At 45.0% G+C, this 26,663-nt stretch overlaps 1 protein-coding gene across 1 annotated transcript in view; it reads right to left on the reverse strand.

Moving 5' to 3' along the window:
• Positions 1-26,663, reverse strand: part of LOC142743192 (sodium-dependent serotonin transporter-like) — a 154,912-nt gene that overhangs the window by 39,919 nt on the left and 88,330 nt on the right. Inside the window, exon 6 of the mRNA XM_075853694.1 lies at positions 13,484-13,587. Within this exon, the coding sequence (XP_075709809.1) occupies positions 13,484-13,587 (104 nt within the window). The remainder of the gene's footprint in view (positions 1-13,483; positions 13,588-26,663) is intronic.

Consider the following 26,663-nt stretch of genomic DNA (forward strand, 5'->3'; position numbering starts at 1 on the left):
TAGACAGTGCCATAATCCCCCACCTCCTCCTTGTAGATCATGCCATAAAGGCCCCCACCTCCCCCTTATAGACAGTGCCCCCAAACAAAAACAAAAATGTTAATCACCTAGGCCCCGTTCCCTCGACGAACTGAGCTGTTCCACGACGGAATCCTGTAGCCTAGTACAGAGTTTCCCAACATTTTCGGACTCGAGGCAGAACTGGAAAAATAAAATTTCCTCAGGGCACCCCCACCAAAAATTGTTTCGAGAAAGACAGAAAACGGCTAAAAAAAAGCAATACACTCGTAGGGTATGTTTACACACGTTTTTTGTAAGGCAAAAATTATCTGCCTCAAAATTCCTTCAGGAATTGACAGCGTTGTTTGACCTTATTTTGTGTGTTTTTTCTTAAGCCGTTGAAGCTAATGCAAAAGGTGCAGGAAAAAAAGCTCCAAACGAGCGCCGCAGGTATTTTCTGCCTCCTATTAATTTCAATTGGAGGTCAGAGGCGGAAATCACTTGAAGGCCATCAGCCCCCCACTCTGTAATGTCGGGGTAGGGAGACAGACAGGTGAGCCCTAATCTACCTGCCACTCAGTCCCTGCCTACTTGCACGGCCCGTCCTAGGCGACGGCGTACAACTGGGCGACGGTCCCTACGCTCAATAAGTGCACGACAGACAAACAGACGAGGGTACACAGAAGCTAAGGGAAATGGGGCAGTTGCCCACGGCAACACCGTGAGTAACAAGAGTAGTGAACGAGCCGAGTCAAACCAGGAGTGTACGAGGTACCAAACGCAGAGCAGGAGAGTAGTTAGTAAAGCCAGGGTCAAATTGAAGCAGAGGTCAATAGTACAAGCAGGAACAGCAGAGCCAGGAAACAGGACAGAATCACAAGCAAAGGAAACGCAGGAAATGAAGGTATAAATAGACTGAGGGCGGGAGCTAGCTCCGTCTGGCCAGGCTGTGATAGGTTCTCCCACTCCTCAGCCTACCAGCCTGATTGGTAGCAGATCGAGTCACTCTATCAGACCTAGGAGCAGATGCAGACTGATTAATCACGGGTGTCGACACAGAAGCTGTGTCTGGTAAATCCTTTACACACTCACAGTAAAATGACCATCAGCCCCCCACTCACAGTAAAATGACCATGAGCCCCCCACTCACAGTAAAATGACCATAAGCCCCCCACTCACAGTAAAATAACAATCAGCCCACCACTCACAGTAAAATGACCATCAGCCCACCACTCACAGATTCCCCCTGTAGGTAGTGCCACACAGCCCCTTGTAGGTAGCGCCACACACCCCCTTGTAGGTAGCGCCACACTGGCCCCTTGTAGGTAGCGCCACACAGCCCCCTTGTAGGTAGCGCCACACAGCCCCCTTGTAGATAGCTCCACACAGCCCCCTTGTAGATAGCGCTACACAGCCGACTTGTAGATAGCGCCACAAAGCCCCCTTTTGTAGATAGCGCCACACAGCCCCCTGTAGAAAGCGCCACACAGTCCCCAGTAGAGAGCGCCACACATTCCCCTGGTAGGGAGTGCCACACACCGCACTGGTAGGGAGTGCCACACAGCCCCCTGGTAGGGAGTGCCACACAGCCCCCTGGTAGGTAGTGCCACACAGCCCCCTTGTTGGTAGTGCCACACAGCCCCCTTGTAGGTAGTGCCACACAGCCCCCTTGTAGGTAGTGCCACACAGCCCCCTTGAAGATCGCAACCCCCCCCCCTTCCTGTAGATAGCGCCACTGTAGCTCCCTGAAGGAGCGGAATCCCCTTGTGGCCAGGGATTCCGCTCCTGGAGCGCTCCTTGATGTCTCTATCCAAATATGGACAGTGACATCAGGGGAAACTCCTGAAGCGCAATCCCCGTCCACAGCGTTGCTGACGCTGTGACCGGGGATTCCACTCCAGGAGAAGCTCCTGTCGTCTGTGTCCATTTATGGACAGTAACGTCATTGGCTTCTCAAGGAGTGGAATCCCAGTTCACAGCGTCTGCAACGCTGTGGACGGGGATTCCGCTTTAGGAGTTTCCCCTGATGTCACTGTCGATATACGGACAGAGAAATCAAGCGGAGCGCTCCAGGAGCGGAATCCCCGGCCACACAGGGATTCCACTCCTGCAGGGAGCTACAGTGGCGCTAGTAGATAGCAGATACCTCTCTGCTATAGTGCCGTCGCTACCGCTGTAGCAGCTGCAGCGGCGCCTCCGCCCTCATGTCCGGTGTCGCCGCTAGCAGCCGCTATGGCTGCTACAGCAGTAGCGTCAGCCACTAAGTGAAGAAGCGCCTGGGCAGAAAGGCGACTGCTGAGTCGCCGGGCCCGGGCGCTTCTGAAACAATCAGGGGAAGGGAGCCAGCGCAGCGTCCCCTTCCACCTGCTGGAGTGATGCGTCATGTGCGAAGGCACAGGTCACACACCCCTAAGGCCGGCCCTGGCTACATGCTGCCGACATCGAAAGCAGAAGCAGGTCATAATAATGTGACTCGACTGTGTATATACCGGAATATTTATCAATAAAAACAATATATCAAATATGTATCACGAACATATATCACAATAGAAATAAAATATCGGATCGCAATGGTTTGTGACATAGCTGAATGAACCTATTTGCATCAGAGCTCTCTACTTGAATTGTTTAGCTTTATAATTCCACACTTGTGGTGTGCTAAAGATATAATGCGCTATGTATGTCTGCAGCAGGGCCCTTGCAATATAGACTCGACAAATTAACTGCACAAATGCATGGGTTTGAGAGGAGTAATAACCAGCTTTATAACCACATTAATAACCACAATATATTTGTAGCATAGAATATTGCGCACTAGCACTCAACTTTTTCTACTGAAGAAGAAGCTCAGGTAGCTTCGAAACGCATATAGCTACTACCTATTGTCTGCATGGGTTTCACGCTCTGAGACTGACCAACTCCAACATTGATGGGAAGAGTAACCACCAACCACATCTAAAGAAATGAAACATCATTGCCCATTGATTATTTACAGTGTGCACGCTGCTATCCAGTCCTGCATTGAGCGTCCTCCTGGCTCTATCCAAGTACCAAATCAGCTGATCCAAGTCGGCGCCCTGCATCTTCTATTGCGCAGGCGAGTGTTTCTTGAATGGCCAATGAGACCAGTGAGAGTCAGTGCGCATGCGCACTATTCAAAAAACAACCGTCGCTCCCGAAACCTTATGTAACACTGTAGTTACACACTAAACAATTCACAGAGAAATCGTATCTATATACTGGGACTGGTGAGAAGTGCTTTTGCGATACTTTGTTGCATACTTTAACCACTATTGGGAATGACACAAGTGCTAGTGCAGAATATTCTATACTACAAATATATTGTGGTTATTAGTGTGGTTATTACTCCTATCAAACCCAAGCATTTGTGCGCATAACTAGTTCAAATTGCAAGGTCCCTGTGGCAAACATACATAGCGTATTTCTTCTTTCGCGCACCACAAGGGTGTAGTTAAAAAGCTAAACAATTCATGTAGAGAGCTCTATTGCAGTCAGGTTCATACACCTATGTCACACGCCATTGTGATCCGTTATATTTCTTTTGTGATATATGTTTGTGATACATATTTGATATAATGTTTTTATTGATAAATATTGTAGTATTTATTTGATACAGTATATGTTTACTGTTTGCTTTTATCTACATTTTTATGTAAATAAATTTTGAATATATACAATTTTTGCGTGGGCTTTAGGGTCAATAACTGATTTCTTTAAGGTCTGGTTACAGTCACTGCAACAGTACAAGCAGTTGCTGTCTATTTAAGATATTTTGTATTACCTATTGTGGTTGAAACTAAAAGAAAAAAAATCTAGAGAAGCCCTCATACTGTATTGGAGACAGTTCTATTACTGTTATGGTCGTAATCAGCTTGTTTTATATTCCTCTTAGAAAATAGATAATTAAAAAATGGGAAAATGATTGTAGATGGGAAAGGGATTATAGATACTAAATCTATGGTCATCTAACTATTCCCAACCCAGCCCTAAATGTAACAATTGTCACGATAGCAGCGTGTACTAAAAACTGCAAATATTGCCTTGTCATTAAAACGAAAAACACCTAGTCCTGAAATGGTCACTATCTTTTTTACACACTTTTTATAAATCAATAGTACAAGCAAATATAAGAAACTTTGTAATATATCTTATTAAAGAAAAATGCCTTAATTCACTTATCAGGCACTTCTCCCCCTGCCTCTTGCACAGATCATAAACTCTCAAATCACTGCTAAAATCCGTCTTCAGAGAGGAGACAGATTATCAGCTGCCCATAGAAGTCTATGGAGAGGGGAGGGGGAAGCAGAGTGAGAGAGAGGTAAAGAGACACAGACACTGCAGCAGCTTATAGTAGGTGTTCTATCTCACCCCAGTGTGTGTGCTGTGCATGGGAAACATGATAGCAGTTAGGCTCCACCCTCAGAGAAAACTGACAATTAGCGACCCTGTCTACAGAAAAATGCTAAAAAATTCAGGATACAAGTCATATAATGGCCTGAAATAGTGTTATACCTCATGTAGACACATATGATAGCTTATTCTGAAAAGTCACCTGAAAGGCTACGTACACAAGGATGTGATTTATACGATTTGATTTATTTTTCCCTAAACATTGGTCGCTGCTAGGGAAATGTAGCATTACAGAGTGGCTCTACGTTATGGCCCCCGCTATGACATATATATGCCCTTAACCCCTCAACGACGAGCGATGGATATATCTATCTCGAGTGGGTGCTAGTTCCCACATGATGATGGATATATCCATTACTCAAACCTGGGTACTGCCGCTATACCCACGAGTTATACATAGCCGGGTTCCACCTGCAACTGCTGAGATTGGAGATGACTCCGATCACGACAGCTTAACCCCTTAGATGCCACGGTTAACAACCACCATGGAATCTAAGGTGTTTGATAAAGGAAGGGAGCTGGGGCGCCGATGGGTTACCATGGCAGCTTGGGTCCTAACAAATGCCCCTAGGTCAATGATATCTGCTTATTAGGACATGCCAGTGATACACTAACAAGCATTATTGCTTCAGAATACTAAGTATTCCAAAAGTATTATACAAGCGATCAAAAATCTCTGCTTTAAGTCCCCTAGTTGGACAAAGAAAAAAATGTAACGTTGAGTTTTTACAGAGTTTAATATAATTAAAAAGTACCCCCCCCCCAAAAAATGTTTTATATATAATTGAAGGGGTTTTCCCATTTTGGACTCGCACCTATTTCTAGAACGGGGGCCTCTAAACCCCATCCCATCTTATTCGGCTCAGCTGCCTCCCGGCCACTTCCTTGTTAGGTGGTCGGGTGTTACGGAAACAGCCGAGAGCTCGCTGAGATACTCTGTTTCCGTAACTCCCATAGACGTGAATGAGAGTTACTGAAACAGCGCAGCACGACTGGACCCACTATGCTTGCTGTCAGCGAGTAGCTGACAGCTCTAATACACTACTACGCATGTAGTGCAGTGTATTAGAATTGCAATCAGGACCTCCTGCCTTCAAGTCCCCTAGTGGGACAAAAAAAAAAGTTGTATAAAAATAAATGTTTAAAAGTAATAAACATAAAAATCCCCCTTTCTCCCTTATCAGTCCTTTATTTTAAAAAAATGAAATAATAAATTAATAAACTATACATAATTGGTATTGCCGCGTTCGTAATGGCCTAAACGACAAAAATATTTCGTTATTTATCCCGCGTGGTGAACGCCGTAAAAGAAAATAATAATTAACCTTACAAGGATCAACATTTTTTGGTGACTTCACCTCCCAAAAAATGGAATAAAAAGAGATCAAAAAGTCGCATGTACCTACAAATGGTACTGATCAAAACTACAGTTCGTTACGCAAAAAACGAGTCCTCGCACGGCTTTCTTGATGGAAAAAAGAAAAAGTTAGGGCTCTTAGAATATGGTAACACAAAAAGTTAATTATTTTTTATAAAAAGTATTTTATTGTGCAAACGCCATAAGACATAAAAAAAACTATAAACATATGGTATCGCCGTAATCGTATCGCCCCGCAGAATAAAATGAATATGTCATTTGTAGCGCACGGTGAACGCTGTAAAAAAAAGGAATAAAAAACAATAGTAGAATTGCTGTATTTTAGTCACCACTCCTCTTAAATAATAGAATACAAACTGATCAAAAAGTCGCACGCACCCCATGAAAACTACAATTAATTCCTCAAGGGGTCCAGTTTCCAAAATGGGGTCACTTTTAAGGGGTTTCCGCAGTACTGGTACATCAGAAACTCTGCAAATGCGACATAGCGCCCAGAAACCAATCCAACAAAATCTACATGCCAAATAGCGCTCCTGCCTTTCTGAGCCCTGCCGTTTGTCCCACCAGCAGTTTATGACCACATATGGGGTATTGCCGTAATCGGGAGAAATTGCTTTTCAAATTTTGCAGTGCTTTTTCTCCTTTATTCCTTGTAAAAACTCAAAATTTGCATGTTTTATCAGAAAAATTAGATTTTCAATGTCACAGCCTAATTCCATGAAATTCAGCAAAAAAACCTGTGGGGTCTAAATGCTCACTATACCCTCGTTAAATTCCTTGAGGGGTGTAGATTGCCAAATGGGGTCACTTTTGATGGGGTTTCTACTGTTTCGGTACCACAAGAATTCTTCAAACCTGACATGGTGCCTAAAATATAATCTAATAAAAAGGAGGCCTCAAAATCCACCCGGTGCTCCTTTGCTTCGGAGGCCTGTGCTTCAGTCAATTAGCACACTAAGGCCACATGTGGGATATTTCTAAAAACTGCAGAATCTGGGCAATAATTATTGAGTCGCGTTTTACAGAAAAAAAAAATAATAAAAAAGATTTTCTGCATAAAAAAAATGAAATTTGTAAATTTCACCTCTACTTTGCTTTAAATTCCTGTGAAACGCCTAAAGGGTTAAGAAACTTTATAAATGTTGTTTCTTTGGGGGTCTAGTTTTTAAAATGCAGTGTTTTATGGGGGGTTCTCTAATATATAGGCCCCTCAAAGCCACTTCAGAACTGAATTGGTACCTAAAAAAAAGGCTTTTAAAATTTTCTTCAAAATATGAGAAATTGCTGCTTATGTTCTAAGCCTTGTAACATCCTAAAAAAATTAAAGAATGTTCAAAAATGATGCCAACATATAATAGACATATGGGAAATTATTAAACTAGTCACTATTTTGTGTGGTATTACTATCTGTCTTACAAGTAGATACATTTAAATTCAGAAAAATTTGGTACCAATGAGAACTACAGATTGTCCCGCAACAAATAAGCCCTCACACGGCTCCGGTGGAGAAAAAATAAAAAAGTTCTGGCTCTCAGAATATGGCTACACAATGTGCAGAGCGTTCCAAAAGCCTATGAGATTGGGCACTATCTATCAGGGTGACACCAGCCACACATCTGCGGATTATTATTTATTTATTCACCACAATATTATACCCTCTTATTATACCCTGATGTACTCTGCATAGTTTACATATGCCCCCACAGTATAAACTGAAATACCAGTAAAACCCCAAACTACTACCAAGCAAAATCTGCACTCCAAAAGCCAAATGGCGCTCCCTTCTTTTTGACCCCTATAGCGTGCCCAAAGAGCAGTTTCCATCCACATATATGGCATTGCCATACCCGGGAGAACCCGCTTAACTTTTTATGAGGTATTTGTCTTGCGTGGCACAAACTAGGCACAACATATTGTGCACTAAAATGGCATATCAGTGGAAAATTGCAATTTTCACTTTGCACCATCCGCTGCGCATTATTCCCAATTAAAAAACACCTGTGGCGTCAAAACGCTCACTACACTCCTTAAAATGCCTTAAGGGGTGTTGTTTCCAAAATAGGGGTCACTACTTGGGGGTTTGTTTTACTATTTGACCTCAGAGCCCTGCAATTGTGGGCTAATTCTGTGAAAATCAACAAAATAGGCCTCAAATGCGCATGGTGCTCTTCACTTCTGAGCCCTGTCATATGTCCAGGCAAATGATAAATGCCCTGAGGGGTGTAGTTTCACAAATGGGGTCACTTCTTGGGGGCTTCCACTGTACTCTGGTACCTTAGGGTTTTGCAAATGCATCATGGCTCCCAAAAAACAAGCCAGCAATATCTGCCTGCCAAATAGCTCTCTTGCCCTTCTGAGCCCTGCCGTGTGTCCAAACAGCAGTTTATGATCCCATGTGGGGTATTGCCGTAATCGGAAGAAATTGCTTTTTAGATGTTGTGGTGCTTTTTTTCCTTTATTCCTTGTGAAAATTAAAAATGGCCACGTTTTAGTGGAAAAAATGTTGATATTCATTTTCACGGCCTAATTCCACAAAAAACCTGTGGGGTTTAAATGCTCACTATACCCCTCGATAAATTCCTTGAGGGCTTTTGTTTCCCAAATGAGATCACTTTTGGGGGGTTTCCACTGTTTTGGTCCTTCAGGGCTTTACAAATACAATTGACACCCAAAAACCATTCCAGCAAAACCTGAGCTCCGAAAGCCAAATGGTGCTTCTTCCCTTCTGAGCCCTGCCTTTTTCTCCTTTATCTATTGTGAAAATTAAAAACTCTGAGCTAGTACTTTATTAGAAAAAAATTAGATTTTCATTTTCACGGCTTAATTCCACTAAATTCAGCAAAAAAAACTGTAGGGTCAAAATGCTCTCTATACCCATTCATTTATTTTTTAGGCACTTCACTCATTACTGCCCCCTATATTTCACTCACATTATTACACTTGCACATACACTATTCATTTATTATTTCTTACTACACATCCCATGCACCACATACCACTCCCCTCAAGACTAGTGGGAGTGGCTATTATTATTTAAAGCACCTGCTCACTCGCCTTCATCAGCGTTTCGGACCTGGCTGTGTCCATTTGTAAGTATGGCCTTTTTCGGTGTTTTTGAATAAATGTCCTTGTTTTTATCTGTTTTGCTCTCTATACCCCTCAACAAATTCCTTCTGGGGTTTAGTTTCCCAAATGGGGGTCACTTTTGGGTGGTTTCCACTGATTTGGTCCCGCAGGGGCTTTGCAACTGCGACATGGCACCTGAAAACCATTTCAGAAAAACTTGAGCTCCAAAAGCCAAATAGTTCTCCTTCCCTTCTGAGCCCTGCCATGGGTCCAAACTGCATCATAATACCACATATGGGGTATTGCCGTAATCGGGAGAAAGTGCTTTTTAAATGTTGGGGTGATTTTTCTCCTTTATGCCTTGTAAATATTGAAGATTTCTAAATTTTATTGGAAAAAATGTAGATTTTCATTGTTACATCTTAATTCCACTAAATTCAGCAAAAACATGTGGGGTTAAACTGCTCACTATACCGCTTTATAAATGCCTTATTGGTGCACCCAAAACCTCTTCCAACCTGACATGGTGCCTAAAATATATTCTAATAAAATGGAGGCCCCAAAATCCTCTAGGTGCTCCTTTGCTTCTGAGGCCGGTGTTTCAGTCCATTAGCACACTAGGGCCACATGTGGGATATTTCTAAAGACTGCAGAATCTGGGCAATAAATATTGAGTGCTCTTCTCTGGTGAAACCTTCTGTGTTACAGAAAAATATTACATTTCTAAATTTCACCTCTACGTTGCTTTAATGCCTGTGAAACACCAAAAGGGTTAAGAAACTTTCTAAATGCTGTTCCGAAAACTTTGAGGGGTGCAGTTTTTAAAATTGGGTGTTTTATAAGGGTTTCTAATCTATAAGACCTTCAAAGCCACTTCAGAACTGAACTGGTCCGTGAAAAATAGCCTTTTGAAATTTTCTTGAAAATGTGAGAAATTGCTGCTAAAGTTCTAAGCCTTGTAACGTCCTGAAAAAATAAAAGAATCACCATACAATTGAATTATTGTGTTATCTAGATTTTTTGTGTCGTTACGATCGCAGCGATGCCATATATGTGTACTTTTCTTGTTTAAAACGACTTTTTATGGAAAAAAATGTATTCATTTTATTTTTACTGTTCACGCTTTTTTTTTTTTTTTTCAAAACTTTATTGAACTGTTTTTAATTCGGTTTTTTTAGTCCCACTAGGAGACTTCACTTTGCGATCTTCTGATCGCAGATATAATGCTTTGGTATACTTAGTTTACCAAAGTATTATTGCCTGTAAGTTTAAGGCTTTATTCAGACGAACGTGAAAAAGGTCCGTGCAACGCGCGTGATTTGCACGCGCGTTGCACGGACCTATATGTGTCTATGGGTCCGTGCAGACATGTCCGTGGTTTTTCCTCAGCGTGAGTCCGCTGAAAAAAAGTCACGACATTTCCGTTCTTTGGGCGTTTTGCACGCATCACGCACCCATTGAAGTCAATGGGTGCGTGAAAACCACGCATGCCGCACGGAAGCACTTCCGTGCAAACTGCGTGATTCGCGCAAGAGCTGTCAAAAGGATGAATGTAAACAGAAAAGCACCACGTGCTTTTCTATTTACAAACATCCAAACGGAGTGTCTTTGAGAAGAGCGAACCCTGACAACTGAACCGAACTTCACCGGGTTCGGCCGAACTCGTTTTGGCCGAACCCGGCAAAAAAATTTCCGGTACGCGACATCCGGATATAGTCACTGTCCAGGGTGCAGAAAGAGTTAAACTGTTTCAGCACCCTGGACAGTGACTTCCGATCCCAATATACATGAACGAATAAAAAAAAAAAAAGTTCTGACTTACCGATAACTCCCGGCTTCTTCCTCCAGTCTGACCTCCCGGGATGACAATTCAGTCCAAGTGACAGCTGCAGCCAATCACAGGCCAAGCACAGGCTGCAGCGGTCACATGGACTGCGGCGTCATCCAGGGAGGTGGGGCCAGATGTCAAGAGAGGCGCGTCACCAAGGACGCGTCACCAAGGACGCGTCACCAAGGCAACGGCCGGGAAGTTCTCGGTAAGTACGAACTTCTTTTTTTTTTTTAACAGGTTGCTAGATATGGTGATCGGAATTCACTGTCGAGGGTGCTGAAAGAGTTACTGCCGATCAGTTAACTCTTTCAGCACCCTGGACAGTGACTGACGTCGGCTAGAATCATCTCTATGATGGCGGCTGCGCGAAAATCACGCAGCCGCGCATCATACACGGATGACACACGGAGCTGGCAAGTGATTTTTGTGCGCGCAAAACGCTGCGTTTTTGCGTCCGCAAAAATGCCACGTTCGTGTGAATCCAGCCTCAAACTGACAGGCAATCTATTAGGCCATGCCTCTGGCACGGCCTAATAGGCATACAGCCAGGGCAGGCCTGGGGGACTTTGTTAGACCCCCGGCTGCCATGGCAACCCGTCAGCGGCCGGCGATCTCGTTCGTGTGTGCCGCCGATCGGTGACAGAGGGAGCTCCCGCCCTCTGTCAAAAGATTTAAATGCCGCAGTCGCTATTGACTGCGGCATTTAATGGGTTAAACGGCTGAGTTTGAAGGTTAACATTCTGTTTGTCATACATTGACATTATGGGGTATTGAGTGCAGAATGATGGGAAAAACTTGAGGTTTTTTTTTTATTTTAGCACAAGGCCTCAACATAACAAAATGTGAAAAAAGTATAAGGGTTTGAAGACTTTCCGAATGTATATTCGAATATATAAGTACTGTATGTGTGAGTCAGTAGCGTAGCTACCAGGAGGATGGTGGCCCCGGGCCCACTGAGGTGGTGGGGCCCACCGTGACTGCCGCCAACCCTGCGATGACCTCCGTTCCCGCTGCCCCCGCCATGACCGCAACTGAAACCAGACCATTCAGAGCCTAACAATGACTCTGATTGGCAGGGCAGAATGATTTGCCCCGCCAATCAGCGCCTTTCAACTACGCTGAGCGGCGCGATGACATCAGTGATCCTCTTCCGTTGTTGAAAGGCGCTGATTGGCGGGGCAAGTCAATCTGCCCTGCCAATCAGCACCTTTCAACTATGTTAGCGGCACGATGATGTCATCGCGCCGCTTGCATCGTTCAGCCCCAGCAGACCTGCTCAGAAGAGAGCAGGCCTGCATTGACACGGGATTGAGACGGCGCGGAAACGGGATCAAGGAGAGTATGTAAAGTTTGTTTTTTTTCACTTAAAAGTGTAAGTGCCATTATCTATGGAGGAGCACAATCTACAGGGGAGGCTATATGTAGAGTGCTATCTACAGGGGGACTATATGTAGAGCGCTATCTACAGGGGGCTATACGTGGGTCACTATCTACAGGGGGCTGTATGTAGGTACTATCTACAGGGGGATCTATGGGGCACTATCTACAGGGAGCACTGTGTGTGTGTGTGTGTGTGTGTGTGTGTGGGACACAGTGTATGGTGCTATTATAATCAGGGTCAGACGCTAGGCACGTCTGCTAAAGCAGAGCACTACTCTAACGTTGCCCGCCAGAGAGGAGCAGAAGAAGCCTGCGTATTAGAAGAGAGGGTGAGCAAGAACCCCTACTCAATAATGAATGGATACAGGGATGATGAGGTTTGTATACAGGGATAATGGCTGATATATACAGGGATGATGGGGGTTAATGCAGGGATGATGGCTGGACTACCCATCATCCCTGTATATAACCCCAATCATCCCCGTATATTACTACCATAATCCCTGTATATACCAGCCATCATTCCTGTATATAAACCCCATCATCCCTGTATATACCAGCCAGGCTGATATTTATAGGAATGATGGGGGTTATATATAGGAATGATGGCTGGTATATACAAAGATGATGGCTGGTATATACAGGGATGATGGGGATTACATACAGGGATGATGGCTGGTATGTATAGAGATCATGGGGTTGTATACAGGGATGAAGGGGGTTATATACATGGATAATGGCTGGTCCAGACATGATTACTGTATATAACCACCCCTGTTTATACCAGCCATCATCCTTGTTTATAACCCCTATCATCCCTGTAAATACCAGCCTGGCTGGTATATAAAGGGATGATGGGGTTTATATACCGGAATGATGGTTGGTATATACAGGGATTATGGTTGTTCTATACAGGAATGATGGTTGTTATATACAGGGATGATGGGTAGTCCAGCCATCATCCCCGCATTAACCTCCATCATCCTTGTGCATACATCCATCATCCCTGTATATAACCCCCATCATCCCTGTTTATAACCCCCATCTTACCTGTATATACTAGCCAGGCTGGTATATACAGAGATGATAGGGGTTATATACAGGGATGATGGGGGTTATATACAGAGATGATGAGGGTTATAAACAGGGATGATGGCTGGTATATACAGGGATGATGGGGGTTATATACAGGGATGATGGCTGGTATATAATTAGAATGCGCCTCTTCAGTTGTAAACATGCGTTACGGGGGGCCCACTGGGTTGGGGCCCACTCAGATATGTTTTGCATTATTATATATAATATCACAGTTTCTTGCAACAAGGCCTGAAAAAAAGTTATCCACTGCATGAATAAAACATTCATTTATAATGTCAGAGAGTATTATAGTTTCCTACCGGTAACAGTTGTTGTGGAATGGATTGTAACTTGCCAATGCTAGAAGGACGCCAAACCCAGGCCCCAAAGAGAAAAATATCTGAGCTGCTGCATCGATCCACACCTGGAAAAATAAATCATAACACAGTCTCTATTGACAGAATGTGCACAGCACTGCATGTTTTATGAATTACAGACAGACAGTCATTTGTAAACTGAGTCTTATTAACATAATTGTTAGGGCCTGTTTACATCAACGTCGGACTTCCGTTGATGGGTTCCGTCAGACCTTTCCGTCGGAGGAACCGATGAACGGAAGGCCAAACAAACCATAACTTCCGTTCACATTACCATTGATTTCAATGGTAATGCTTTCATTGCAGTTGGTTTCCGTTTATTTCCGTTCCGTAAAATTTCAGTTTTTGTCGCGGAAACAACAGCGCAGTTGACTACTTTATTGTTTCCGTTAAAAAAACCTGAAACTTTAAGAAGCGGAAGCAAACGGAACCCAACTACAACGGAAGCAATACCATTGAAATCAATGGTAATGCAAATAGAAGCTATGGTTTCCGTTTGGCTTTCTGTTCATCGGTTCCTACGACGGAAAGGTAGATTGGAACCGATTAACGGAACCCGACGTTGATGTGAAAACACCCTTAGGATATGTGCACACGAAAGCTGCCTTTTACGTCTGAAATTACAGACTGTTTTCAGGAAAAAACAGCTCCGTCGTTTCAGACGTAATTGCTCCTCCTCGCATTATTCGAGGCGTCTTTGACGGCCGTAAATTTGAGCTGTTCTTCATTGAATTCAATGAAAAACGGCTCAAATTACGTCCAAAGAAGTGTCCTGCACTTCTTTGACGAGGCAGTCATTTTACGCGCCGTTTGACAGCTGTCAAACGACGACGCGTAAATTACAGGTCGTTGGCACAGTACGTCCGCAAACCCATTCAAATGAATAGGCAGATGTTTGCCGACGTATTGTAGCCGTATTTTCAGGCGTAAATCGAGGCATAATACGCCTCGTTTACGCCTGAAAATAGGTCGTGTGAACCCAGCCTTACTTGCATATTGGTTACGGATACTATTTTAAACGAGTTCACACTTTTAGTAATTAGTAGAGTGCTAAAATTGCTCAGTTTCCCAGGTCACAGAATGTATTTGTTCACTAAAGCATGTTTATAAAGCAAAAGTTCTCTGCTGTTTCCTTCAGCCTCCTTCAGACTTTGAATGGAGCGGTACTGTGCATGCCCGGTGTCCGCTCTATTAAAGCTCCTATGAATATTTAAATCAGTTAGGAGGAGGGGAAAGTTATGAAGCTGTGACCTCTAGGAGTAAGATGGTGGAATCATCCCCAATATGCAATAAAAAGATACTAAGGCTGGGTTCACACGTCGCAGGCAAAATGCAGGTTTTTTTTCTGTGACAAAACTATTTTACAAAATTCACGGCAAAATGGCACTGTTTTGCCACGAATCGTATGGCATTTTGACCGCGACTTGTGAACCCAGCCTAAAATAATTGTTAAAGGGAATGTGTTGCAAATGAAAAAAATTTTTTTTTTAAGTAAGTTACATATTTGTATTATATTTTTTACGTTTTTTGCAGTATTCTTTTTTTTTTCCACATGGTGGGAAGTATTAAAAATGAAATAATAATTTGACATGTTTTCCTATGTTGGCCACCAGAGGGAGCACTTCCCAGAATTACAGCAAGGTGAATAAGGGAAAGCAACCTGACTCACAGCTGCTGTAAATGTAGGAGGGAATCTCACCGCCCCCCCCCCCGTCCCTATTTTTGGCTGCAAGCCAAGAAAAGGTGTCTTCAAATTGCTAAGCATTGTCCGGCTCCCATTTTGGACGAGCTTTCATAATGCAGCTGGTAGAAGCTATAGGACACACCAAAAGGCTAAGAATGATGAAAGTGAAGTGAATAACTTTTCAATTGACAGGTTTACATGGCGTGTATTTGACGTGTTTTTTTGGCGCATATTACGTGCCAAAAACCGCATCATAAAACGCTTGATTCCGCTTTTTGTAATGTCAAGACTGTCTCCCGGAGGGATTTCCTGGACTATAAGAAGGCCCCCGCCCTTCTGATCCTCGTCTGAGCGTTGTTGTTGTTTCCCATAGTCTGTCTTGCAAATGGTCTCCTAAGTGTCTTCCAGCTTCCCAGTGTTGCCCGTACCTGTATCGTGTATCATGTTTCCCATGCTGTCCAGTACTATCCTGATCTACTGCCGTGCTGAACTGTTGCTGTGCTGTACTGCATTTCCTCGCCTGCTTTGCTACTCCACGCCTAACGTCTACCTGCCGCCTGGTCCCAGCCGTGCCTACCTTGCTACTGTTTACATTGCCTCAGGTAGCCCTTCTGGACTATTGACTCTGTACCATACCTGTTTGGCCAGCTGCCATCCCGCTACGCGGTACGGCCCAGTGGGTCCACACCCCGCATCATAACAGTACGCTCAGGCCATGGACCCCGCTGGTCAATTTAAGGGCATGTCCCCCTCCCAAGCCATGCAGGCAGAACCTCCGAGCAAGACAGGATCAACTTTTTGTGACAGTGGACTCCATGGCGCAGCAGCTAGGGACGCTAGTTGCCTCCCTTCCTGCTTCTATGCAAGCTCCTCCGACCGACCCTCCTGCTACACCTCCTGGCAGTTCCGGTTCGGATCCTCGGTTCTCGCTGCCTTTACCTTCTCGGTCCCTTGGAGATGCAAGTTCGTGCAGTGGATTTCTGAACCAATGCTATATCCATTTTTCCCTGCATGCCCGAGCATTTCCGTCGGACGAACCAAGATTGCCTTCATCGTGTCCCTACTTGTTGGCAAGGTCCTGGCATGGGCGAATCCAATCTGGGAACGTCAGCGACCTGAGACTCAAGACTTCCAGGAGTTTGTGCGGTTGTTCCGTACTGTTTTTGAGGAGCCAGGACGAGTCTCGTCGGCAGCCACTCCTATCTTCAACCTGCGCCAAGAGGACACCTCTGTGGGCAAATACACCATCCAGTTCCGGACCCTAGCAGGGGAGCTGTCCTGGTATAATGAGGCCTTGGTAGCATCCTTCTGGCATGGCATGCTGCCCGAGATCTACCACCTGCCTTGGACGACCTGATTCTGCTGGCTACCTGGGTGGATATAAGGCTTAGGGAGAGATCTCATGAGCTTCGACAGGAGAGACGGCTTCCTAGTTTCGCGCCCAACTTCCAGCAACCCCTCTTGCTGTCCTCTACTGCCTTGCCCGAGGTTCCGATGCAGGTGGATTGCCTAAAATTGTCTGTACAAGAGAAACAGCGCAGGCACACCTCTGGACTCGGTCTGTATTGTGGCCTTGCTGGCCATGTCGTGCGTCTGTGTCCACAAAAGCCCCAAAAAAACAACGCCTAAGTTTGGTTGGAGAGACAACCCTGGGCGCCACTGCATTTAATCGTGAACTCTCCTCCAAACTTTTTATTCCCGTGACCATCATTGTTGGCGAGAAACCCCATCTGGCCTCTGCCTACCTGGACTCTGGCTCTGCTGCTAATTTCATCTGTCAAGACCTTGTAGATCTTCTCCAGTTGCCCACTGTCCGTCTGGAAAGGCCGTTGATTGTTGTCTTTGTAGATGGACTGCCATTGCCTGACCCAGTGTTGTCTGTGACCAAGCCATTGAGACTTCAAGTGGGAGCTCTTCACACTGAGCTCATCTCCCTGTTTGTCCTGCCCAAGGCCGTCAACCCTGTGCTGCTGGGTTTGCCTTGGCTCCGTTTGCATGCCCCAGTCCTGAATTGGAACTCTGGAAAGGCTCTCCAGTGGGGCCCCAAGTGTCTCGACCGCTGTCTGGGTCATATCCAGCCACCGCAGCCTCCTCCGCTTCAGTCATTGGCAGGTTTTCCTTCTTGTTTCTCTATGTTCTCTGATGTCTTCAATAAAAGGAAAGCGGAGACCTTGCCGCCACATCGAGCATACAATTGTGCGATCGACTTGGTTCCTGATTCATTTCCTATTCGCGGTAGAGTATACCCTCTCTCCCTGCCAGAGACACAGTCCATATCGACCTACATCAAGGAGAATCTGGAGAGGGGCTTCATTCGTAAGTCCTCATCCCCGGCCGGAGCTGGGTTCTTCTTTGTCAAGAAGAAGGATGGATCCCTCCGACCCTGCATTGACTACCGGGGCCTCAATTGGATCACGGTGAAGAACAGGTACCCATTGCCTTTGATTTCGGAACTGTTTGATTGCATACGGGGGCAAACATTTTTTCTAAACTGGACTTGCGGGGGGGGCCTACAACCTGATTCAAATTCGTCAGGGTGATGAGTGCAAGACCGCATTTAATACACGTGATGGGCACTATGAATACCTAGTTATGCCTCCGTGGTGTTTCAAGAATTTGTCAATGACATTTTTCGTGATCTCCTCTATGTCTGTGTTGTGGTGTATCTCGATTACATTTTGATTTTTTTCCCCAGATCCGGTAACTCATCAGAGTCATGTCCGCCAGGTTTTGCTTCGTTTAAGGGAGAATCATCTTTATGCCAAGCTGGAGAAGTGCATGTTTGAAAAAAGATCTCTTCCCTTGGGTTATATCATCTCCGATCAGGGCCTCAAGATGGACCCTGAGAAGGTAAAAGCTGTCCTGGAGTGGCCACGCCCCCAAGGCTTAAGGTCCATACAACGCTCACTGGGATTCGCCAACTTCTACCGGCTGTTCACCCCCAACGTCTCGTCATTGACAGCCCCCATCTCTACCCTCACAAAAAAGGGTATGAATGCCAAAATGTGGACTCCGGAGGCAGAAGCCGCATTTGAGACCTTAAAAAAAGCCTTTAAGTCAGCCTCTATTCTTCACCATCCTGGTGTGTCCCTACAGTTTTCTTTAGAGGTGGACGCTTCCTCTGTTGGTGCAGGTGCACTGTTGTTCCAGAGAGGTTCTAAAGGCAAGACTGTGGTATGTGGCTACTATTTCAAACAGTTTTCTTCCGCAGAGCGCAACTACTCAATTGGGGATCGGGAGTTACTGGCCGTGAAGCTGGCCCTGCAGGAGTGGAGACATCTACTGGAGGGCACAGTCCATCCTATCCTGGTCTTCACGGATCACAAGTATCTGACCTATTTATAGACGGCTCAATGGTTGAACCATCGTCAAGCCAGGTGGTCGTTGTTCTTTGCTCGGTTCCGGTTCGAACTTCACTACCGACCTGCCGACAAGAATGTGAGGGCCGATGCCTTGTCTAGGTAATTTGAAACAGAGGACACTGTGTAGTCCCCACAGAATATTATCGACCCTTCCTGCGTCTATTCTGTTAACCCTCTGCAGGTTAGTGACATTCCTCCAGGAAGAACTTTTGTACGTCTGGCTGACAGAAGAAGAATCCTTCTCTAGGGTCACAGTTCCAAGCTGGCAGGTCATGCGGGTGCCCGTAAGACCCGAGACCTAATCGCCCGTCGTTCTGGTGGCCCACGCTGCCCAAAGACGTCATGGACTTTGTCTCCTTCTGTACGGTGTGTTCAGCAAACAAAGTTCCCCACTCCAGACCAGCCGGTCTGCTCCAACCACTGCCTGTGCCCGATGCCCCCTGGCGGCATGTTGCTATGGACTTTGTCACAGATCTGCCTCTCTCTGTGGGATGCAGTGTGATCTGGGTGGTTGTGGATCGATTCTCTAAAATGGCTCATTTTGTTCCCCTGACTGGTCTGCCTTCTGCTGCTCGACTGGCTGAGCTCTTCATACAACACATCTTCCGTCTGCACGGCTGGCCTCTGCATATTGTCTCGGATCTAGGGGTCCAGTTCACCTCGAGGTTTTGGAGAGCCCTCCTAGGTGTAAAGTTGGACTTCTCATCCCCAGTCCAATGGGCAAGTCGAGAGGATTAACCAAATTATGGAGAAATATCTACGTCACTTTGTTTCAAGGCGACATGATGACTGGGTGCAGCTGCTCCCGTGGGCAGAATTCTCCTATAATAACCATACTAGTGAGTCCACCACCGCCAGCCCATTCTTCATAGTCTACGGCCAACATCCTCAAATACCTCTTCCCATCTCTACTATGTCCCAGGTGCCTGCAACTGACTCGACCTTCAGGGACTTTCTGCAAAAATGGCAACAGACCCGATCTTCTATTCTGCTGGCAGTTGACCGCATGAAGAAAAAAGCAGATACTAGAAGACGGGATCCTCCTCAGTTTCTTCCAGGTATGAAGGTCTGGTTGTCCTCAAAAAATATCCGGCTGAGGGTGCCGTCCTGCAAATTTGCTCCCAGGTTCATCGGACACTTCGAGATCCTGCTACAAATTAACCCGGTCTCTTACAAACTGCGGCTGCCTCTTACCCTTAAAGGGAATGTGTTGTTAGCAAAAAGTGTATTTTTTTTTTTAGTTAAACAATTAGTGTGTAGGTGATTAAACATTGTTCTAATTTTTTTTATTTTTTTCACGAGTCAGGAAATATTATAAATTAGATTCTAATTTATAATATTTCCCAGCACTGGTCACAAGATGGAGAAATTCCCAAAATTGCAGCATTGCATGTGGTAAAGCAACCACATTGCTTTATGCTGCAAAATTTGGAAAAAATCCCTCGCTCTAGTGAGCTCTCAGAATCCCCCCCTCCTTTATCCTGGCTAATGCCGGGAGAAACGAGGGGATTGAACGGTCTAACCTCCTACACTGTGTGCCGCCATTTTTTGAGCTAACACACAGTGTAGAAGGTTAACATACAGTAGTAAACACACTGAAACACGAACATACATAGAAATCACTTACCTGCTCCTGTCGCCGCCGCTCCCTCCGGTCCGTCTGCTCCGTCTGCTGCCGCTGCTCCAAGTGCACAAGTCCGGAAGCCGCGACCGGAAGTAGTAATCTTACTGTCCGGCCGCGACTTCCGGTCTACAGGAAAATGTCGCCGGACGGCGCTCAGTTCAACTTGGACACCAGACGGCGTACACCATAGTGGATGGAACGGGCCCCGTTCGCATTCAATATGGGACTGTAGCTCCCGTATTCCATGTCTGTATGTGTCGTTAATCGACACATACAGAAATGGAAAAAAAAATAACAGCCACGATAGGGAAGAAAAAGTAAAAAAATAAAAAAAAGTAACACACAAACACACAAATAAATACAAAAGTTTTTTATAAAACACTAACATCAAACTGATATAAAAAATTTTTTTGGGCGACACTATTCCTTTAAGATCCCTAACTCCTTCCATGTCTCCTTGCTGAAGCTGAAGCCCGTGGTCCTGAACCGCTACTCTAGGACTCCTAGTTCCGCAGTGGCTCCTGTCGGCTTGTCAGGGACTTTCGAGGTCAGGGAGATTCTAGCTACCAAAAAGTTGGGAGGAAGAACGTTTTATTTGGTGGATTGGAGAGGATTCGGTCCAGAAGAGAGGTCTTGGGAGCCAAAGGAGAACATTGATGCCCCTGTCCTCATGAGGAAGTTTCTCTCCCGCTCTAGTCCCAAGAAGAGGGGGCGTAAGAGGGGAGATACTGTAACGTCTATGGCCGTGGTCCGTCGTTCTAACTTACCCCTTGATGACCGCGGCCATGTACATCTAGCTGCTGTCCTGCGTCATTCCCATGTGAGGCGCCGGCACTCACTTCCGGGTATCGAGACTGTCTCCCGGAGGGATTTCCTGGACTATAAGAAGGCCCCCGTCCTTCTGATCCTCGCCTGAACGTTGTTGTTTCCCTGTCTTGCAAATGGTCTCCTAAGTTTCTTCCAGCTTACCAGTATTCCCCCTACCTGTATCCTGTATCCTGTTTCCCGTTCTATCCAGTACTATCCTGATCTACTGCTGTGCTGAACTGTTGCCGTGCTGTGCTGCATTTTCTCGCCTGCTCTGCTACTCCACGCCTGACGTCTACCTGTAGCCTGGTCCCAGCCGTGTCTGCCTTGCTACTGTCTACATTGCCTCAGGTAACCTTTCTGGACTATTGACACTGTACCATACCTGTTTGGCCAGCTGCCATCCCACTACGCGGTACGGCCCAGTGGGTCCACACCACGCATCGTGACACTTTTCATTTACATAATTGGTAAAATGCGCTGTTAGTACATACAACGCGCTTTTTTACACATGCATTTTTAAAAAACGCGTTGTGTAAATAAAGAAATGTCGAGTAAATAAAATAAATGTGCACAAGGCCCCTGGACCAGATGGGTTACACCCTAGAGTTCTTAAAGAGCTTAGTTCAGTTATTTCAGTCCCCCTCTTCATAATATTCAGAGATTCTCTAGTGACTGGTATAGTGCCAAGGGACTGGCGCAGGGCAAATGTGGTGCCTATGTTCAAAAAGGGCTCTAGGTCTTCCCCGGGTAATTATAGACCAGTAAGCTTAACATCCATCGTGGGGAAAATGTTTGAGGGGCTATTGAGGGACCATATACAGGATTATGTGACAAAAAATTGTATTATAAGTGACAGCCAGCACGATTTTACTAAGGACAGAAGTTGTCAAACCAACCTGATTTGTTTTTATGAAGAGGTGAGCAGAAGCCTAGACAGAGGGGCCGCTGTGGATATAGTGTTTTTGGACTTTGCAAAAGCATTTGACACTGTCCCTCATAGATGTCTAATGGGTAAATTAAGGACTATAGGTTTAGATAGTATAGTTTGTAATTGGATTGAGAATTGGCTCAAGGACCATATCCAGAGACTTGTGGTCAATGATTCCTACTCTGAATGGTCCCCGGTTATAAGCGGTGTACCCCAGGGTTCAGTGCTGGGACCACTATTATTCAACTTATTTATTAATGATATAGAGAATGGGATTAATAGCACTATTTCTATTTTTGCAGATGACACCAAGCTATGTAATATAGTTCAGTCTATGGAAGATATTCGTGAATTGCAAGCGGATTTAAACAAACTAAGCTTGGGCGTCCAGTTGGCAAATTAAGTTTAATGTAGATAAATGTAAAGTTATGCATCTGGGTACCAACAACCTGCATGCATCATATGTCCTAGGGGGAGCTACACTGTGGAATTCACTTGTTGAGAAGGATCTGGGTGTACTTGTAAATCATAAAATAAATAACAGCATGCAATGTCAATCAGCTGATATTGTCGTTTATTAAAAGAGGCATGGACTCACGGGACAGGGATGTAATATTACCACTTTACAAAGCATTAGTGAGGGCTCATCTAGAATATGCAGTTCAGTTCTGGGTTCCAGTTCATAGAAAGGATGCCCTGGAGTTGGAATAAATACAAAGAAGAGCAACGAAGCTAATAAGGGGCATGGAGAATATAAGTTATGAGGAAAGATTAAAAAAATTAAACCTTTTTAGCCTTGAAAAAAGACGACTAAGGGGGGACATGATTAATTTATATAAATATATTAATGGCACATACAAAAAATATGGTGAAATCCTGCTCCATGTAAAACCCCCTCAAAAAACATCCCTTGGTTGAACTTGATGGACATGTGTCTTTTTTCAACTGTACTAACAAGATTCAATTCCTTTGCACGTAAAATGTGCCAAATGTTCCCATAGTCAATGGTAGTCCTACTTATGCTCCAAAAAGTGCAAACAAAATGCGTAAAAAAACATGCAAAACAAGCGTCAAACGCTTAATTAAGCTATCCATTTACATCAATGGGAAAGCGAGCTGTTAGTTTTTTATGCAAGCGTTTTTAAAAAACGTGTTGCGTAGAAAAGAAGCGTTGGATCAATTCTTTGGTGCATAAAATGCTCCAAATGTTCCCAGAGTCAGTGGGAGTCCTAACTAAAAACGTGCAAAAAGCACATACAAAAATGGCAAAAAAAACTCAGCAAATAAAAAGGAATTGTGCATGGCCCCATAGAAATGAATGGGTCAGTGTGCTATCCTTTAAAAAAATGGATAGCACACTGAAGAGTTTCACTGAAGCGCGCTTGAGGCCTAGGTTTATTTTTTTTGCAGGTTCCGCTGGACCTATTGTACTACGTCGTACATTCGATGGACTACTGTGATTATTTATAATTTTTGTTTAGCGAGGATTGTGTGGGGGAGTTTTTATTTCAATAAAAATATTTTCTTGTGTCTTTGTTTTTTTAATACTTTATTACCACCTTAGTAATGGCAGTTGTCTGTTTGATGACGTCCATTACTAAGGCGGGGCTTATTGTTAGCCAGTAAAAAGGCTAATACTAACCCCATTATTACCCTGGTACCCACCGCCACCAGTGGTATCGGGAAGAGCCGGGTACGATCCAGTTCACGACCATCTGTTGTGAAGGTTGAAGACTGACTGTGGGCGGCCGCAGGCTGGTATTATGTGGCTGAGAAGAGCCAAAAACAGTGACTTTCCCAACCCTGATAATGCTAGGCTGCTGCTGCTTTGTTGTATCTGGCTGGTTCTAAAAAATGGGGGGACCCCACGTAATTTTGTAATTACATTTTTTTTTTTAAAACGACTCGGTGTGCTCCGATTATCATAACCAGCCAGATACAACACAGCAGCAGACTAGCATTACCAGGGTGGGAAAAGTCACGGTTTCTGGCCTTTTCTCAGCCTAATAGCAGCAGCCTGCGGCCACTCCAGTGCCCAGCCTTCACAACAGAATGTCGGGTACTGGATCGTACCCGACTCTTCCCAATACCCCTGGTGGTGGTGGGTACCGGGATAATAAGGGGTGGTTAGCGCTAGCTTTTTACTGGCTAACACTTAGCACCGCCTTAGTAATGGATGTCATCAAACAGACAACTGCCATTACTAAGGTGGTAATAAAACAGAGACATAAGAAAATATTTTTATTGAAATAAAAACTCCCCCACACAATCCTCGTTAATGATTTGATGAAAAATGTCCACTAGGTCCAGCGGAACATGCAAAACAAAAGAAATAATGTTAGCAATATGAAAAATATAAGTACTTATACTCACCTACAGCGACTTCTGTTTTCTCCCCACAATAAATACTAGAGGTCACCACAAGCACCCTGCATGCACCCCCCCACATACACCCATGCAAACCATCACACAATCCCCCCACAAGCACCCTGCACACAACCTCCCTCCACATACACCCCCAACAGCACACTGCATGCACCCCGCTACACACACACGCTCACCATCACACAAACTCCCCACAAGCACACTGCACGCACCCCCCCACACACATATGCCCACACAAGCAATCACACAACCCCTTCCACAGTGGGGGGGGGGGGGTTGTGTGTGGTGCAGTTGCATGTTTGGGGGGGATTTGTGTGTGTCTGGGGGGTGCCCGCCGCTGATTCTTCAAAACAGCTGATAAGCGGCTATGAAGGATCAGCGGCGCCCATGCATACTCCGCTGCACAAAAGTAGTATATAGCCCTGCAGCGCACACTACACAGACACAGCTCTGCTGCACATACTACACACACACACACACAGCTCAGCTGCGTGCGCACACAGTTCTGCTGCGCGCACACACAGACAAACACATCTTTGCTACACACACACAGCTCTGCTACACACACAGCTCTGCTACACACAAAGCTCTGCTACACACACACACACAGCTCTGCTACACACACACTCACAGACACAGCTCTGCTACACACACTCACACACACAGCCCTGCTACACACACTCACACACAGCTCTGCTACACACACAGCTCTGCTACACACACAGGTCTGCTATACACACAGATCTGCTACACACACAGATTTGCTATACACACACATAGCTCTGCTACACACACACATATATATACACACACAGTTACAGCGGGTGTGCAAGGGGGTCGCAAGGGGGGGGTCACGAGTGGGGGATGCGAGGGGGGGCCATGAGAGAGAGACAGACACACACCTTACCTGCAGTGCAGCCGGTATTCAAAATTGCGCCAGATTTCCCCCTACAAACCAGCTTCTATGCTGGCTCGCTCTGAAGTGCGCTAGCGCAGTACAGAGCGAGACGGCAGAAGCGCAGGATGTAATGAACGGGTACCATTCGTTACGTCCTATGCCCTGTAGCTGCCATATTCCATCTGTGTATGTGTCGTTAAGAGACACATACACAGATGAAATAAAACATGGCAACCTCCAGTAAAGTAAGAAAGTGTTAATAAAAAAAACACTGTGTGTGAAAAAATAAATAAAGTCACTATAATATTTTATTACATAAAAACACATAAATTAATAAAAAAATAAATCATGACACCTTTCCTTTAAGGAATAAAAAAAAGCGTCTATGGGTGCTACTGAGGATGGGTAATTTGAATATGAATCTTTCAGAAAATGAGTTGCTTGAATTTATAAAATCAATGTTTAAGAAGGAACTATCAAGTGCCATGAAACTAGTCTCTAGCGGCAGGCTATGAGTACCAGAACTCTGGAGTTAGAGAATAAAACAGATGATATTATTGATGAATATGTCCAGAAGAAGTAATATGAGGTTTTGTGGACTACCTAAAAGTGTGACTGGTCTGTCAGACTACAGAAAGGCCGGATTCACACGAGCGTGAACGTTTTGCGCGAGCAAAAAACGCAGCGTATTGCGCGCGTTGTATGTCCGTGTGTCATCCATTTATGCTGCGTGTCTGGGTTTTTTATGGAGAGGCCAGCCTACAAAAAGGCACCCTTCACAAACACATGCTTGATGTGTGCACATGTTCTCATCGTTTTTGCAGCTTGCAAAATACTTTGGGTACTTTACAGTGTTTACAGGCTTGTTTTATTCTAATCAAAATTATGCCGTATACTCCGCTGGGCCGTGTGCTGCTAGCGTGGATGGTTTCTCGGCGATTTGGCGAGCGCCGTCCCATGTTACAGGACCAAACGCGGAGAAGAGGGAGGATTTGGGTTCATCCTCTTGTGACACAACGTACCTCCAAAGGGCACTTTCATACCCTCTATGATGACCTCCGGCGTCACCCAGAGAAATTTAGGTAGTTTTGCCGCATGTCTATGGCCACGTTTGATATTCTGCTTGAGATTCGTACAGGAATCACCTACCAGGACACAAACATGCGGCGCTGCATTTCCCCAGAGGAGCGACTCCTTGTGACCTTGAGGTATGTGTGTTTTATACAATTAGTGATTACAGGATGGTGTGTGGGTGTCATGTCCTACATAATTGTTTTTTGTGTTTTTTTCTCACCCATGTAGATTTCATGCATTTCAAGCATTGTGACAGACACTTCTGTCGTGCTGTGGCAGAGATTAAAGACCACAGTGATGTCTCAGCCCACGGCAGAACACTGGCTTAGTATGTCTGAAGATTTTAGTAGCGGCACCC

Source organism: Rhinoderma darwinii, chromosome 1 (assembly GCF_050947455.1).
Source record: "Rhinoderma darwinii isolate aRhiDar2 chromosome 1, aRhiDar2.hap1, whole genome shotgun sequence".
NCBI lineage: Eukaryota > Metazoa > Chordata > Amphibia > Anura > Rhinodermatidae > Rhinoderma > Rhinoderma darwinii.